Source organism: Mus caroli, chromosome 3 (assembly GCF_900094665.2).
Source record: "Mus caroli chromosome 3, CAROLI_EIJ_v1.1, whole genome shotgun sequence".
Lineage (NCBI taxonomy): Eukaryota > Metazoa > Chordata > Mammalia > Rodentia > Muridae > Mus > Mus caroli.
In genome coordinates, this window is record NC_034572.1 from 117,169,682 (window position 1) to 117,185,710 (window position 16,029).

General features: G+C 40.9%; 1 protein-coding gene across 4 annotated transcripts in view; it reads right to left on the bottom strand.

Moving 5' to 3' along the window:
• LOC110290928 (bifunctional heparan sulfate N-deacetylase/N-sulfotransferase 3) overlaps positions 1 to 16,029 on the bottom strand; it is a 156,359-nt gene that overhangs the window by 128,044 nt on the left and 12,286 nt on the right. For all 4 annotated transcript variants that reach the window (XR_003836259.1, XM_021157836.2, XM_029475611.1 and 1 more), the window contains exon 2: positions 13,149 to 14,287. Coding sequence is in view for 3 of the 4 variants with exons in the window: in XM_021157836.2 (XP_021013495.1) it covers positions 13,149 to 14,129 (981 nt within the window). In the remaining variant the exon portion in view is untranslated. The remainder of the gene's footprint in view (positions 1 to 13,148; positions 14,288 to 16,029) is intronic.

Genomic DNA, 16,029 nt, shown 5'->3' on the forward strand with positions numbered 1-16,029 from the left:
TTGTAGCACTCATCCAGGTCATCTGTAAAACCTACACTGAATATATTCTTCAAAAAAAATGTTACATTCATTTAGTGTGTGTGTGTGTGTGTGTGTGTGTGTGTGTGCAAGTGTGAAAATCACAGGACAGCTGTCTCTCCTTCCACCACATGGAGCCCAGTAATTGAACTCCGGTCATGAGGCTTAGCAGCAAGTGTCTGTACCTGCTGAACCATCTCGCTGCTGACAACTTTAAAGAACTAAACATATCCAAGAAGAAAAGGCTCCAGTGTTGCTGAAAGACATTCACCATGCTCCCGGGATTCTGCTTGCTTTGTAAGCATCAGCAGGAACCGCTTCCACTTGGCAATGTCCTTTCAAGGATCCTTCAGGTTTACTGCTCACTGTAAAAGGTTTGACTTCTCAGAGTTCAGAGGTTCGTTTTCTCCTCTAGCACAGTCCTCTGTGTGGCACTCTATTATGGTAACGGGCATTGCTGTTCTCTCTGACCCCTGCCAGGACCTGTGAAGGGTATTGCTGTTCTCTCTGACCCCTGCCAGGACCTGTGAAACAGTGGCAGACTGACTGTTAGCCTGCAAGCACACACTCGAATTCTCAGACTTCACACCTTGTGTTACTGATGAGAGGAAGCTCATTAACAACCCTGGACAGGGAAAGATCCTGCTTATTTAAGGGACTGTCTGAAATTATAGTTCAGGGATGTAGGTGGGAAAAATCACCACCCCTGAGACCAAGTGATGGGAACTCATGTATATGCAATCAAAACACCATATTGCTTGAAACCACACAAATCTAATGGCTTTCCAATGACGGGTATGCTGTGCTTAGTGTGATTTATATGTGTGCTCTCGGCTTAAAAATGAGCATTGATGGCAGATTCACAAAAGCAAGTAAATTCTTTTGAGGTTTAATGCTGAGGCAAATTGTTTCATATCTATATCTTCAGAAAGCCAACTGGGCAATTTTTTATCTGGAAAATTGAGGAGAGAAAGAAGGGTTAATTTAGTGTGGGGTGGACTTCATGGTTAATGAATTGTGACAACCACTGATAAGGAAAGACAGGTGGTAGCTTAACATGGATATAGCAGAGAGGCATTGCCCCCTTTAAATGCACTTAACACAGTTCAGCCTCAGGTAGGGCCAGGGAATATCGAGGCTAAAATAATCACTGCATTTGAATATTTCTAAGCCTATTTAAAAGCAACAAACTATAAGCACGTAATAATCCTGGCAGCCATAGGTGATATATTTTCACTTAAAGAAAAGTAAAATCAGATGTCTAGTGCAGTCTCCTTCAGTATCCACAGATCATACACACAGCATCAATGTTCACAATCTCCTCGTGTGTACCACTTTAATAAGGTAAATTCTGTATGTGTAGCTTGGAAATATATGATGAGGCTCTGGTAAGCAATAGACCACATATGTGATGGTGGCTTCATATTACAGTGGAGTGGAAGCATTTCTAAACGGCCTACTGAAGTGGCAGCCACAATACCACTGTAGCAATAGAGATGGTCATCCATGCTTGTGGTGATGCCACGCCCATGGGCTGCCCTGCATGAAAATTATATGTGCTACACAGTGCTTGTTAACAACACTAGAGGACTGCAGCCAGCCTGTGTGTCTACTATGCAGTTTACCTATCACTATTTTACAGAGCATCTTTTCTAGTAACCTTTACTTCGAGAAAGCATGCCTGTAACCTCATACATCTCATCCTTATTTGTCTCTCCATCAAGAAGGCAAGCCAAGGGATTGTGCTAGGGCTATCTGGTTTGGATAATGGCAGCCTGCAATGCTCACACAACAATGGAACCTTTCTCAGGATGCAGGCTCATAATTAATTCACACACTGCTAGATGCAGTTGTGGGCTATGTAAGTAGAGTAACAGATCGACACATATAAATCTTATCACAGGAGAAATAAGGAAACTACCATGTGAGCGTTCTAATTACAGCACACAGACCTCATCAGTTTTGTGAGGTAGGTATTATTGTCAACTATTTAAAAGGTGAAAACATGTATGCAAATGAGGTAAGCACCTGTGTGTGGATCTCATAACATAGATCTGAGACTGAGACGGCAGTTACCCAAGTCTGAAGAAGTTCCTCATGCAGTACACAAATATGGGTTCTGGGAAGGCATGCTCTTTTATGAGCCTAGATTGATATTTTCTCCACCAAGGATAACACATATTCCCCAATAAAATGAGTTTAATTAATTAAAATGTTTTCCCTATGGCAAAATATTTTACATCCCTTGTTGCTAGAATTTATGGTGCCATTGAAAGGACTATACTTTTATTTCTTGAGGTGATTGTCCTAACAGCCATTTTAATCACGAGTCTTATGTAAAACTGTGATAGATACAAAAAAGTATGTGGGTCTTAACCATAAACTGGATGGGATAGTGTACGTACCTGTGAAATGCAAAAGGAACAGCTGCTGTAACCCAGAGCTTCAAATGCGACTTCCTGGAAGTAACAAATTTGATTCGGAATCGCAAGCTTCTTCTGTTACTATAGATCTGGGCCATGTCTTTAATGGTAAGTGCCTGGTCCTCCCTTCCTCTCTCCACTGTCTTTTCATAGTAGATTCCATCCAGTGCCCGAACTTGAAATATCATCCAGATTGTAATTAGTTCCCAATTTCTACCTTTCTTTGAGACTTCTCTTTGTCTTCAAGACTTGAACACTTCCCTACCTGTTTATCTCTACATAGAGATCTACACACAGCACAAACCTACCAAACATAAGAGAGAACACATGGTCTCCCTCCCTCACTTACTATCTAATATTATTCAGCATTAGTTAACTTAATTACATCACAAGTTATATATTATGAAGGCTGCTTTATACATACTTAACATTGATCCCTAAGGTATATTGCTGAGATAGATGTTACTGTGGTTTTTATTTTACACAAAAAGAAGCTGGGGTAAAGGAGCTAAGAAGTTGGCTAAGACATGAGAACTGGGGATGAGATGAGGTATGGAGCAATTCCATGAGGCATGGCTAATAGCCTTTGCAGGACCAGGGCTCAGGAAAACTCTCTGCTGTCTGGTTTAATATTGGACACTGTACTGGTTACACTTTTTGCTGTTACTCACAGTCCACAGTCAGCAACCTTAGCTATATACTCTAGAAGATACAGAAGTCAAGAGAAGGGTTAAACCCTACAAGATTGGGGACTGGGCAGAACGATCACAGAATTGTTAAGAGCAAGAGTCTAGAAAATGTGTTTCAGAACAAATTAGTTTGTGACGCATTAGAGTAAGAAAGGCAGGACCCACACAGAGACACATGGCATTGTATAATAAGCTCTGCTGGGAATCAAGAGTGTTTTGGAATTCTAGGACTTGCAAGGTGAAATCAAGCAGACTGAGCACATCTGAACAGTCCTATCTTTAGCATCATCAGGCAAAGCTCATCATGGGGAGCGGTATGGGAACCCCGATTCGATTCTCAGAAGATGGTTTTGCTCATTCTAGTTCACTAATCACCCTGCTCAGGTCTCTTGGTGCTGGGCTCCTCTTAGTAATAGTTAAAGAGTCCCATTGTCTGAACTGAGACCCCATTAATGAATATTATAATATGTTCAATGCTCCAGTCTCAGAAGAAGAGATTGGGGTAGAGATGGCTAATGGGGAAAGCACATATGTTTGTGGGATCGTTCCTATGCTTACAATGTCCCTGAATGAAGGTGACACTGTTCTTTTTGTTGCCACTGTTGCAAGGGTTGGGGAGTGGGTTCCAGGGTTACCTGTCTACTGATCACACTCCAGGAATCCAGTGCCGGCTGCTGAGGATTCCAGTCTACAAGAGGTTCTCTTGGGTTTCCCTTTATATTAGTGAGGCTCTTAAACATAATTTATAAGAACTTTCAGGGCGTTTTATCCTCATGTTTATGAGTTTCAAATATCAGTTTAATACTCGAGATATTAATGCAAAAGGTTATAATTGAATTAAGAATACACATTTTTACCTTACAGTCTGTGAAGTAACGGGAAAAATAATTGGAAAGTAAAGAAATTTAATTCTCCCCTTTATTAGAAAAATAAATGAAAATAAGTTCTGATATGCTAACCTAAGGGAAGGACATTCTTTCGTTTAAGGCCCTTGTCTTTGCTTGGTGACGAGCTACTTCATGTACAGCAATACAAACAATGAACACACATTGTTAACATTCACACACAGACCAGAAGGGATTGCTTTACCACTTTCTTCTGGTTCTGAGGCTCTGTGTCACTGATGGGGCTATGTATGCCCATGTCAAAAATATACATTCACTCAGGACGGGAAATACACACTCATGTCTTTCTAAGCTCTCCAGATTTTTATATTGCTATTTTTAATTTTAAAATGTCAAGTATTATTTATTGTAAGTGGTGGAGGAAGCTCTGAGTGGGAATTTACTGACATGGGCTTCTGCAGCTGAGAGCACAGTCCCAGTACATCTGAAGTTCTCTGTGTGTCTGCATGACAGGTGGAGTTTTGAGGGACAGAGATGGGTGGCTATGACCAAGAATTATTGTTTATATGCATGAAAATTTCAAAGAATAAAATAAAAAACCTTTAAAACATATAACCAGCCACCAAATACTGTTTATACATTATTAATCATTCCGTGGCAGGATTTTGCCCTCTTTAAATCATTTATAATGCATTCTTGTGGAATGTCCTTGCATAGCAGATGTGATTAATATTAATCACAATAAGGATACCTTCTGTCTTGCAATGTGGCAACAAATTTAACAAAATGAACCAAACACATATGAATTACAGACATGAGGTTATTTTTCCTTTATTAAGTAAACTCTTAATTTTCCTATTTTATACTATAAAGAGATTTCTTTAATTTTATTTCCTTAAAATAACTATGTATTTAGTAGAACACTACGGTGATTTGAACCTGAAAACGATGTCGATAGTGATTTATTTTCATATGGATTGTGATCTCACACCATATTTAGAAGTGAATATTCTACCAAAGGAGGCATTTTTGCAAGGAAGAGGTGGTTTCATGTGTTTACTTACAATTAGTTGTAATACTTACAAGTCGTCTAATGTTTTATCAATTGTAAAACAATTTGGGAGAATGGAATTAGGTGAATTTTACTTCCACAAATGTTAGGTGACTAGCAGAGGATCCTTGTTTTTCTATTAGGAAAAGCTATTCTATACATGGAGTTAATTGCTACAGAGACATTTCAATGCAGCTGAACTATCACATCGGAAAGAGGAAGAGGATAAGTAAAGATGGCTGGTAAGTACACGTGAGGTCATTCATTATAGAGTTTCCAAAAGATGCACCTCAGATAAAGAGCACTGAATATTTGATTGGTGTTTGACACAGAGGCATACTAGCGTAACACTTCTCTATTATACCTGTTGGATTCTGAAGAAGTTACCAAAATCTCATTCACACAGCAAATATGCAATCAACCATTCATGTGTTTATGTGATGCGGATACTTCTGTGAGCAAAAGAGATGAGGAAATACCACTCCTTGAGGGACACATTTTAGTAAAGGGCAGTGCCAAAAGGGCAAACAGGAGGAGGATGCGAGTTCAGGAAGACAAAGGGGAGATAAAAGACTGTAGGAACTCTGGCTGTTCTGGGAAAGACTAGAAGTCACTAAAGTGGTCTGAGTAAAGAAAGGACATGATTTAGATGATACACGGAGGGCATGATGGTGGCTGTTTCATTAAAATGGGAGTTGATGACTTGGTGGGGAAAGGTACCTACTTCCAAGTATGGCAACCTTACCTCAATTCCTTGGACCCATATGGAAGGAGGAGAAAGCTGTCCCCTGACAAAAACATGCACACAGCCAATGCAGACAAATGCATGACCATGCACACAAGGAGCAGTTAGAACATGCAACTTAAGAGTTAAAATGTTTAACATCCTTAGTCATCAGGGTAATGTAAATCAAAACAACCCTGAGATTCCACCTCACACCAGTCAGAATGGTTAAGATCAAAAAGCTTGGGTGACAGCAGATGCTGGCGAGAATATGGAGAAAGAGGAACACTCTATCATTGTTGGTAGGATTGCAAGCTGGTACAACCACTGTGTAAATCAGTTAGGCTGTTCCTCAGAAAATTGGACATAGTGTTACCTGAGGCTCCAGCTATATCAATCCTGGGCATATACCCAAAAGATGCTCCAACATATAACAAAGACACATGATCCACTATGTTCATAGCAGCCTTATTTGTAATAGCCAGAGCTGGAAAGAACCCAGATGTCCCTCAGTGGAAGAATGGATACAGAAAATGTGTTACATTTATACAATGGAATATTACTCAGCTATCAAAAATGAGGACACCATGAATTTTGCAGGCAAATTGATAGAACTAGAAAAATCATCCTGATTGAGGTAACCCAGACCCAAAAGGACATACATGATATATGCTCACTGATAAGTCGATATTATTTAAAAAGTTCAGAATACCCATGATACAATTCATAGACCATATGAAGCTTAACAAAAAGGAAGGCCCAAGTATAGACACTTCAATGCCACTTAGAAAGGGGGATAAAATAATCACAAGAGGCAGAGGGAGGGACCTGGGTGGAATATGGGAGGTGGAGGGAAAAAGGGGCAGGATTAGGTATGTGTGTGTGTGTGTGTGTGTGTGTGTGTGTGTGTGTGTGTGTGAGACAGGAGAGAAGCCCAGAGGGCCAGGAGAATGAACAGAAATATGCAGTAGTACAGGGTGGAGGATGGGGTGGGGAGTGGGGGAAGGGAAGAGGGAAGTACTAGATAGTCCTAGACACCAGGGATGTGAGAAGGTTCCCAGGATCCAATGAGGATGACCTTAGCTGAGATGCCCAACAGTGGGGAGATGGAACCTGAAGAGATCACCCCAAGTAGATAGACCTGGCTCCCAGTTGAGGGATGGGGGCCACACTCACCCATCTCAAAATTTTTGACCCAGAATTGTTCCTATCTAAAGAAAATGCAGGGACAAAAAATGGAGCAGAGACTAAAAGAAAGGCCATCCAGAGACCGACCCATCTTGGGATCCAACCCATGCCAGAGGCCAAACCCCGACACTATTGCTAATGCCAAGGTGTGCTTGCGGGCAGGAGCCTGGCATGGCTGTCCTCTAAGAGTTTCTACCAGCACCTGTCTGAGACAGATGCAGATACCTACAGCCAACCATTGATCTGAGCCTGGGGACCTTTATGGAAGAGTTAGGGGGAGGACTGAAGGAGCTGAAGGGGATTGAAACCCCATAGGGAGAACAACAGTATCAACTAACCAGACCCCTCAGAGTCCCCAGGGACTAAGCCACCAACCAAAGAGTATACATGGGGCAGTCTATGGCTCCTGCTACATATGTAGCAGAGTACTACCTCATCTGGCCTCCATGGGAGGGAATGCACTTGGTTTAGTGGCAGCATGATGCCCTAGAGAAGGGGGGTGCTAGAGGGGTGAGGTGGGATTGGGTGGGTAAGTGGAGAAGAAACCTCCTAGAGTTCAAGGGGATGGAGGATGGGGTAGAGGAGCTTGAGGAGGGGGAACTGGGAAGGGGGATAACATTTGAAATGTAAATAAGTAAAATGATAATAAAAATTATAATAAAGAATTAAAATGGAATAAAGGAAGCGGTGTATACTCTGTTTTGAAAGAGAGAATAATTAGCAAAGAAAACAATAGACTCCTGGTGTTGGGAACAAAAAAGGGAGCCTGGGGGAAGTGGGGGAAGGGAAAAGAGGCCCACACCCCACCAGAGTTTCCCTATTCTCTGGTCAGTCAGGCATGGGAGGGCTGCTACCTATCCTATCACTCATCCCTGGGTGGGCATTCCTCCATCTCACTCTTCAGGGGGTAGCCAAGGGGCAGCCCTGCCTGGGGACACCCCACCCCACACACCAGAGCTACTTTGCTAAAGCCACCAGGGTTGTAGGAGAGAGGGAATAGGGGAAGAAGTTCCCAACACTGACCAGAGTGTGCAGCAGGCCTTGAAGGAACAGAGACACTCTATGGTTTAAGACCTTTATTATAGAAATGCAGGGGGAAAGAGAGAAGGTAGGGGAGAGAGAGAGAGAGAGAGAGAGAGAGAGAGAGAGAGAGAGAGAGAGAGAGAGAGAGAGAGAGAGAGAGAGAGAGAGAGAGAGAAGACAAAGAGAGGGGAGAGAGAGGGTGAGAGTGAGGGGTAAGAGGTAAGAGCAGAAGAGTAAGAGAACATGGTGGGGGCTGAGCACCCCTTTTTATGGTCTTCACTGTTGCTAGGTAACTGGAGAGGAGTTTAGCCTGAAGGTCAGAAGCTTGGGCCATTGCTTACTTGACTACTGACCATGCTTCTCTTGTGGGGCCTGTGGGAGGTGGTAACTTAGGCAGGGGCCAGAGTTCCAGGAGCATGAGGGAACTCCTACATGTAGGTGTCATGTAGGTGAATTATGATCATCGGGGTTCAGACCTCAGCTCGACTGGAGACCAGCCTGTAATTCTCCACATCCTGGCTAACCCAAGCAAGCTTAGGTGGTAGTGAAACAATAATGTCTTGCATCTGGGTTTGAGCAATAGTGTATTGACATCTAGAGCAAGAGTGACTCAGCAGCCAGAGGAAGTACACCAAGGAAGCCGAGAACAAGATCCAATGGATCCCATTCTAAGTTTCTAAGTGGAAACCAAAAGGAAGGCCAGCACAGTGATTACGGTTAGGCAACACAAAAGTAAAGGCAAATAACATTACTGGGACTAAAAAAACAACAGTCACAGACTGATAAAAGCCACACTGAGATATTCACTTGACATTTCCAAAATACATGTTGTAGTTGCTGCAAGAAGAACAGTGAAATATGCATAACCTCTCAATAGTACTGAAGAATTAAATAGATATTCTCCACCAACATCAACCTTCCCATTCTCTCCTCAAGGAATCAAAATGACAAAAAATAGCTCTAAAATCCACAGCAAGCAGGACTGGAGAGAGCACTCAGGAGGGTAGAGTGCTGGTCTAACTGTAATGGCCAGCTCCAGGTTCAGTGAAAGACTGTGTCTCAAAAAATATGGTGGAAACTTGAAGACAACTAAAGGAGACTTCTGGCTCTCAAATTTGCATGCATAGGCCAGTACATACACACACGCTCACACACACACACATACACACACACACACACACACACACACGCACACGCACACGCACATGCACATATACACCACCACCACCAACAACATAAAACAACCAATCAATCAAAACATAACCAAACAATAGCAACATAGTAAAGTTGGGCTAACAGTTATATCTCAAGTGGAAAATGTATGTTCATTAAAATACCTGTAGTTCTAAGATAATTTTAGTAAATTTAAAGTATTGGGTAGCATCAGATACCTGCTTCTAACCTACCACCAAAATGGATGTCAACAACTACGAGGAACAGTATAGATGACAGACTTCCATGGAGCTGAAGTCTTCCTCATGACCTGGAATGGCTCCTTCTACCATCTACTCTGTCTTGTTGCTCATTCCTACAGCTGCTCACCCCTGATAAAAATTCAAATGCCATTCCTGATTGTAATCTTTCATCTCCATTTAACCAATCACATGTTATTTGGTATCTTCAGGATAACTTTTAAATTACTCTCATGTCTCCACTCTCATTCCCATTTTCTAGATCCAGGAAATTTCCACCTGTTTGAATTAATACCACAACATCGTTCTAGCCTAGCCTTCTAGCTTTTCCTGAACACTTACTAGTTTCTGGACAATGATCTTGTACTATTGTGCTTTCCATATTAAGTTTTACACAGGCCCAGACTGACTCCTTTCCCTTATGATACTGCAAGCAATCTATTTGCTTGTCTTGACTAGTTGATTGTCAACTTGACAGAAGTTAGACTTATCTGGGAAGAGAAACTCTCAATTTAAAAACGCTTCCATAATATTGGCCTGTAGGGAAATCTAATATATTATCTCAGCTAGTGATTGATACTGGAGGGATTAGCCTGTTAGAAATAGTGCCAGTCCTGGACAGGGAGTGGTCCTGGGTTCTGTAAGAAAGCAGGCTGAGTAAGCCATTATGAACAAGCCAGTAGACAGCAGGTTTTCATGGCCTCTGCATCAGTTCCTGCTTTCAGTGCCTGCTGGGACTTCCCTGAATGATAGACTACAAGCTATAGGATGAAAAAAGCCCCTTTCTTCCCAAATGGCTTTTGGCAATGGTGTTTCCTCATAGCAATCAGAACACTGACTGAGATATTACTTATCTTCTTCAACTCTGCTCTATCAACTTTATCATTGTATGTATGTCTGGTATTGGAAGTGATATGAACACACCAAGTGCTCTATAGAAAGACACTCTTCCAAAGTGCCTAACCCTGTGCACTCTTCTAAAAACCTAAAAGAATCTATATACAGCCAGGCAGTGGTAACACACACCTTTAATTCCAGCACTTGGGAGGCAGAGGCAGGCAGATTTCTGAGTTTGAGGCCAGAATGGTCTACAGAGTGAGTTCCAGGACAGCCAGGACTACAAAGAGAAACTCTGTCTCAAAAAACAAACAAACAAACAAACAAAAATCTACATACAGAATTATCATCATGGTTCATACTGATTTTCAACTTGATAGCATCTAGACTGACCTATGAGACAAAGCTCTGGGCATGTCTGTGAGAAAGGCTCTAGATTGAATTCATTGAGGTGGAAGCACTTACTCTAAATGTGAATGGCACCACTCCACAAACTGTGTCCCAAACTAAATAATAAGGATGATGTCATCTGATCACCAGCCCTTGTGTTCCTCCACTTCCTGATTGTGGATAGACTGGGCCCTTATTCCTGATGCCACACCATCCCATGATGCACTTGACTCCACACTGTGAGGCAGAATAATCTTTTCTTTTCTTTCTTAAAGCGCTTTTGTTGGACACTTTGCAACAGCCACAGGAACAGTTGCTGATACACGAACAAATGAGTGAATGTTTACGCACTTTGAGTAATTATCTGCAATGAGTTAGTGTTTTGAAACATATGCAGTTTAGAAGCAGTTTAAAACTCAATAGTCTAAAACATATTTTTAGAAACATTTAGGTCCCATACTAAAATAAAGCAATTCTAAAGAAGAGCTTACTACATGCAGTTTGAAGATGTAGTCACACAGATGCTATTGTAAGAAACGTTCTTGCTGCCTTCTTAAAAACACATGTTAACCACCTAAGATATTTGAAGCTAACTGTATGTGGGAACACTATACACAACCCTCTTCTGGTTATTTGACAGAGAGTGACACACAGGCATGCGCATTTCACTGTGCTCTGTGAAGGGTGTATGTTAAAGTACTTTTCTTTCAGCCCTAAGGGATTGTATTGTGTTCTGTCAAATCTGTATGTTAATATACAGTAATGACAAACTGTGTTCCTAAACCCAAATAAAGCAACAAGCAAACAGACAAACAAAAAACAACCCCCTCGCCCAAAATATTTAGGGAGTTTAGCAAACGTAGTCCCTTGTAACTACAATGAACCCATAAAGTGCACCTGCTACATTTCTCTTTAATATGTTCAGTGTCTCTAAAATTCCCATTTACCTATAAAGGACAAAGGTGCTATAGTGTTTTGAAACATAGTCTGCCTGGATAGCCCAGACTGGCCTCTAACTTGTGACCTTCTTGACCCATTTCTGGAATGTTGTGATCACAGGCACACACCATCGTGTCAGATCAAAGAGCAATTTGTTCTGCTATTAGGTGATACAGCAGGTTGCACTGGAACACAGAATTTTACTTGACACTCTTTAAAAATGCCTTAACAGTGTAGTTTTGGCAGTTTTAAAAGTTTTATATCAAATATATAGTTTTTTAAAAAAATATTTTTATCACAGTAATTGGAAATAGAAAATGAAGAATTAAATACTATTTTAGTCTATAAATATATAACAATACATGCTTAATCTATTAGTTTGGTTTTAATTTATCTATATTTTCAAAAGTAAATTGCAAAATCTCTAATGTGCATTTAAATATAATTAATTAATTAGAAACCACACCAATTACTGCGGAAGTGTCTTCTTTCTCAGTTTTTATTCTCTCCTGTAGTTTCTAGCATCCCTCTGAAATGGATACTTTTATTAAATGTGATAATATTATTATTTGTTAGAAATTTAATGGCCTAAAAGTGATGTGATTGTCTAGATGATCTTTTTATACAAAATTCTCTATATTACTTTGTTCTTATGTCTGAATGTGCGCACATGTGTAAGTCATGGGTATACTTGCAGGACTTGGATCTCTTTTGCCACCAGGAAGGTCTAAGGATTCAGGTCATTCGCATTTACCTACTGAGATATCGCCCCCAAATAATATTTCTGATAACTGCTTTATTTCTATATATTCTTCCAGAAGGCTAACGCTGTAAAGAATAAAAACTATGCATCCAAAGTTTCTCCCTTTTTTGTGAGAAATCAACATAGTAAAGTAACGAAGATAGAGTCCTATTTTTAAAAGGAAAAGTAACGTGAATGCAGATAACTTCAACTTTGTCTTTCTTACTGTTAAATAACTAGCTGTCTGTGTAACACTATAGATTCTACTATAGTTAAATACTCCTTTTTTTTTTTAATGGAAGTTGTTCTACACAGTGAGAAGTGTACACAGTTTATATACATCACCTTATGGTGGCATCACACGCGTGACGGCAAGTTCCACAGAGAAGCTAAGCCCTTACGTTTCCGTGTGAACAAACCCACCTCTGTGGTCAGGTCATAGTTTTCCATGGCTAGGAAAATGAACCTCATGTTAGACTTTGAAATTTATCGGAATTTCCTTGTGATCTGAAATTTCTGAAAATCCACTGACTTCATAGTGTAACAAAGTCTTTGTTTTTTAAGTGGATAGTTTCTAGAGAGCAACTAAGCCAAAATGATTTCTATTTTGCAGTCATAAATACTCACAGATAGGATATCATTGCACTTGATATTTCAGTACAATCATCATCTCCCCCAAATCAAAAAGAAGTACATTAGAAGCTTAGGTGATGCATGATGAGAATAAACAGTTACCCCAGTTTTCCCCAGATTTTCTCAATCAAACAGAAGTCCCATGTCCGGGAAAACTCTGTCCTACAGGAGTCAGAAGTGCTCCTGTCTCAGGGATGCCACCAACTGAGGAAATCTAAGATAACAGAGCCTTACCTTCACATCATTGGTGTTCATCCTTGTGCCCTCCTTCCCCACAAATATGTCGTCAATGTCCACAAGGATGTACCTGTCCAAGGACAGTGTCAGCCTCTTCCCCGACAAGAAGGAGATGGCATCTATAAAGATGAGCTTGTGTAGCCAAAAGTTCAAGTTGTTGCCAAAAAGAACTCGCTGGATCCCGTCATGGAGCCCCAGGTCGTGGATGATAGTGGCATAAAATGCATGTTTAGAGATGGGAGGAGAGAGGTTTTCTGGAGTCTTAACTTTGGCAAATATTACTGGCTGGTAGGTGGAGTGGTTAATCTGAAAAACTGTCCAGTCAGTTCCAGGTAGAGAACCTCTGTCCAGCTTGGATGATTTGGTCACACGAAGGAGTGGGGAGTGAGGATTAATACAGCAATCTTTTACTGCCAGGTTTCCACTTATGGAAAAGGGGAAGCCCCTGAACTGAAAGCTCTGTAGATTTTTCTCACTGGTTTTATGGAATCCAATGATACCCACACCATACTCTATACAGTATTTATCTAAAAGGCTTCTGTTCCAAGAGTCCATGTTTATATACTTTAGAATATTCTCATATATAATGAGAACATATTTGCCCTTCACATTGTCTGTAAGTGCCGGAAGATCTCCTTTTCCAGGAGCAATTTCAGTGTGATAATGGAACCGGATGGATTCTAACATCATAATGATGTCTTGACCAAGGGATGAGTACTGGCTCTCCACAAACACCAGGACTGTGGGGTCTGTCCTTGAAGCATCGGAAATCATTGTCCTCCTCACTTCCATCAGCCTGGATGGTATGTGCTGGAGGTCACCACAGTCCACTTCCGAAGCCCGCCCGGAGACTTCACTTTCCTGTTTGTAGCCGCTGTACAGGTAGTAAGCAGAAATAATAATGCTTACCATACAAAAGGTGGCAAGCAGAATCAGTGTTCTTTGAAAGTGTCTGTGAGGTTTCATGATAAAACTCATGTTGGGTGCACTTCGTTGACTATTCCAATAGAAGCACCATTAAAAAAAATAGTAGGAGGAGGGATGGAGTTTCAGGCACGCTCCTAGTCTCAGTCAACAGTTTATGTCACCATTGCAGCATATCTGGATCACACATCTGGACTCACAGGAAACACAGTCTGAAAAATAGAAAAACATAGGGCAGAGTATAAGATGTCTTTCCCATCAAAATGAGTGAGTTTTTAGCATGGTGGCTACCTTCCATGACAGATCATTAGTAGATCAGTTGGTGTAAGGTACACTAGAAACCCTTGCTCTCTTAGAGTTGTGGAGGAGCACATGTGAGAGAAGAAATGAGGAAGAGGGCTCCACTCAATACAGAGTCACTGTCCCTAACAGAGCAACTGATTGGACTCACAAGGACCTGAATTCACCAAGCACCAACTTCTTCTGTCAGTAGCCGAGATGCAAGCTCCTGTCATGCAGACACATACCCGGTAGTGTACATTCAAACTGAGTTACATGCCCTAAGGGTTTACAAAAGTGTGGACATATCTCATTAATTGGCAAAATTATGACAGTGGTCTTTTTCTTTTCCAGAAATTTCTTAATGTAATGAAAGGTGTCACTGTACCTCAAGAATTCATTCGAGGGATTATCCTACAGTAATTGCTTTCATTAGGAAAAAAAAATCTTTCTACATGCAAAGATGGCCCACAGTGCAGTGGATTATTTTAGATTACAGCTTCAAATGACTCCATATACAGAGGAACGGAAAGTTTGCTAGGTTCCTTCGGGTCTGGAGTGACACAGCGGGCAACAGATATGCACAGCACAGCAGCCCTGCCTAGATGCTTCAGTGAGATCAGTCTTTGTTTTCTGACCCCAGTAATTACATCCAGAGCACTATAAACATACGATAAAAATGTAGCCAAAACAGTGTGATGCCACAAAATGCTCTGTGCTCCAATAGTTTCCAGTTTTAGCAACCTCTGAAAACTCTTTCACTTTGAAAAATAAACAGGAAAGCATAGGTGTTTGTAAAGCACATGTTGGTAGGGTCTTAAGGTCCTGGCACTCCATGAGGAATGAAAAGAAGTTTAAGGGAAGTCTTGTCATTGCCCTCATGGTGGGCTCTCAGATGGCTGTGGGTCAAGCCGTGGTGGGAAATCCTGAATTCGATGGCTACAGTGCATTTAGGGCTGGTCCTGTGCTTTTTAATTGCAATATTTCCATCCTGTAATTTTGAGATAGAATGATGAAGCCAGGATAAATCAGAGGGTTAGCATTCTGTAATATTTATGAAATAAGCAGCAAACCAGAATTTGAGTCATATGTTTATTATATATATGAAGATAGATATCTTTGTGAATAACACATTTTGGAGTGTAAGCACAAGATATTTATGACATTTATCCTCTAAATTACATATTGCACTTTATTACCCAGATACTTAGGGTATCGGTGTCATTTGTTCAAATATTTATGGAGTAGCTATTTTTCCTACTTAAAATATACTTGTTTGGAGTATTAAATATTTTAAAAAGCTTCTAAATTCTGAGGAGGAGACAGTGACTTTAGTGCCGACACATGACTGTGGATTAGAGGTGAATGGCTGTAACGAGATAAGGGAGGAAAGAGAGCATGCTAAGTGGGGGTGGACTCTGCAAAATGTCCGGAGGAGAAGACTTGGGCAGAGGTAGTTTGAATAGACGAGTAAGATTTGGAAAATCTTGTAGACACAGGAGTAAGCACATTATTGGGAAAAGGCCAGGAATGAAAAGTAGAAAAGTAAGATGAAAGTATTCAAAAGATAACTGAGTACACACCGCTAATACAAATGGCAGGGACTGACAAGTTCTGAAGCCTGACAACAGGGCCCAATTTCCCTGGATTTAGTAAATATAAAATGCCAAAGTCA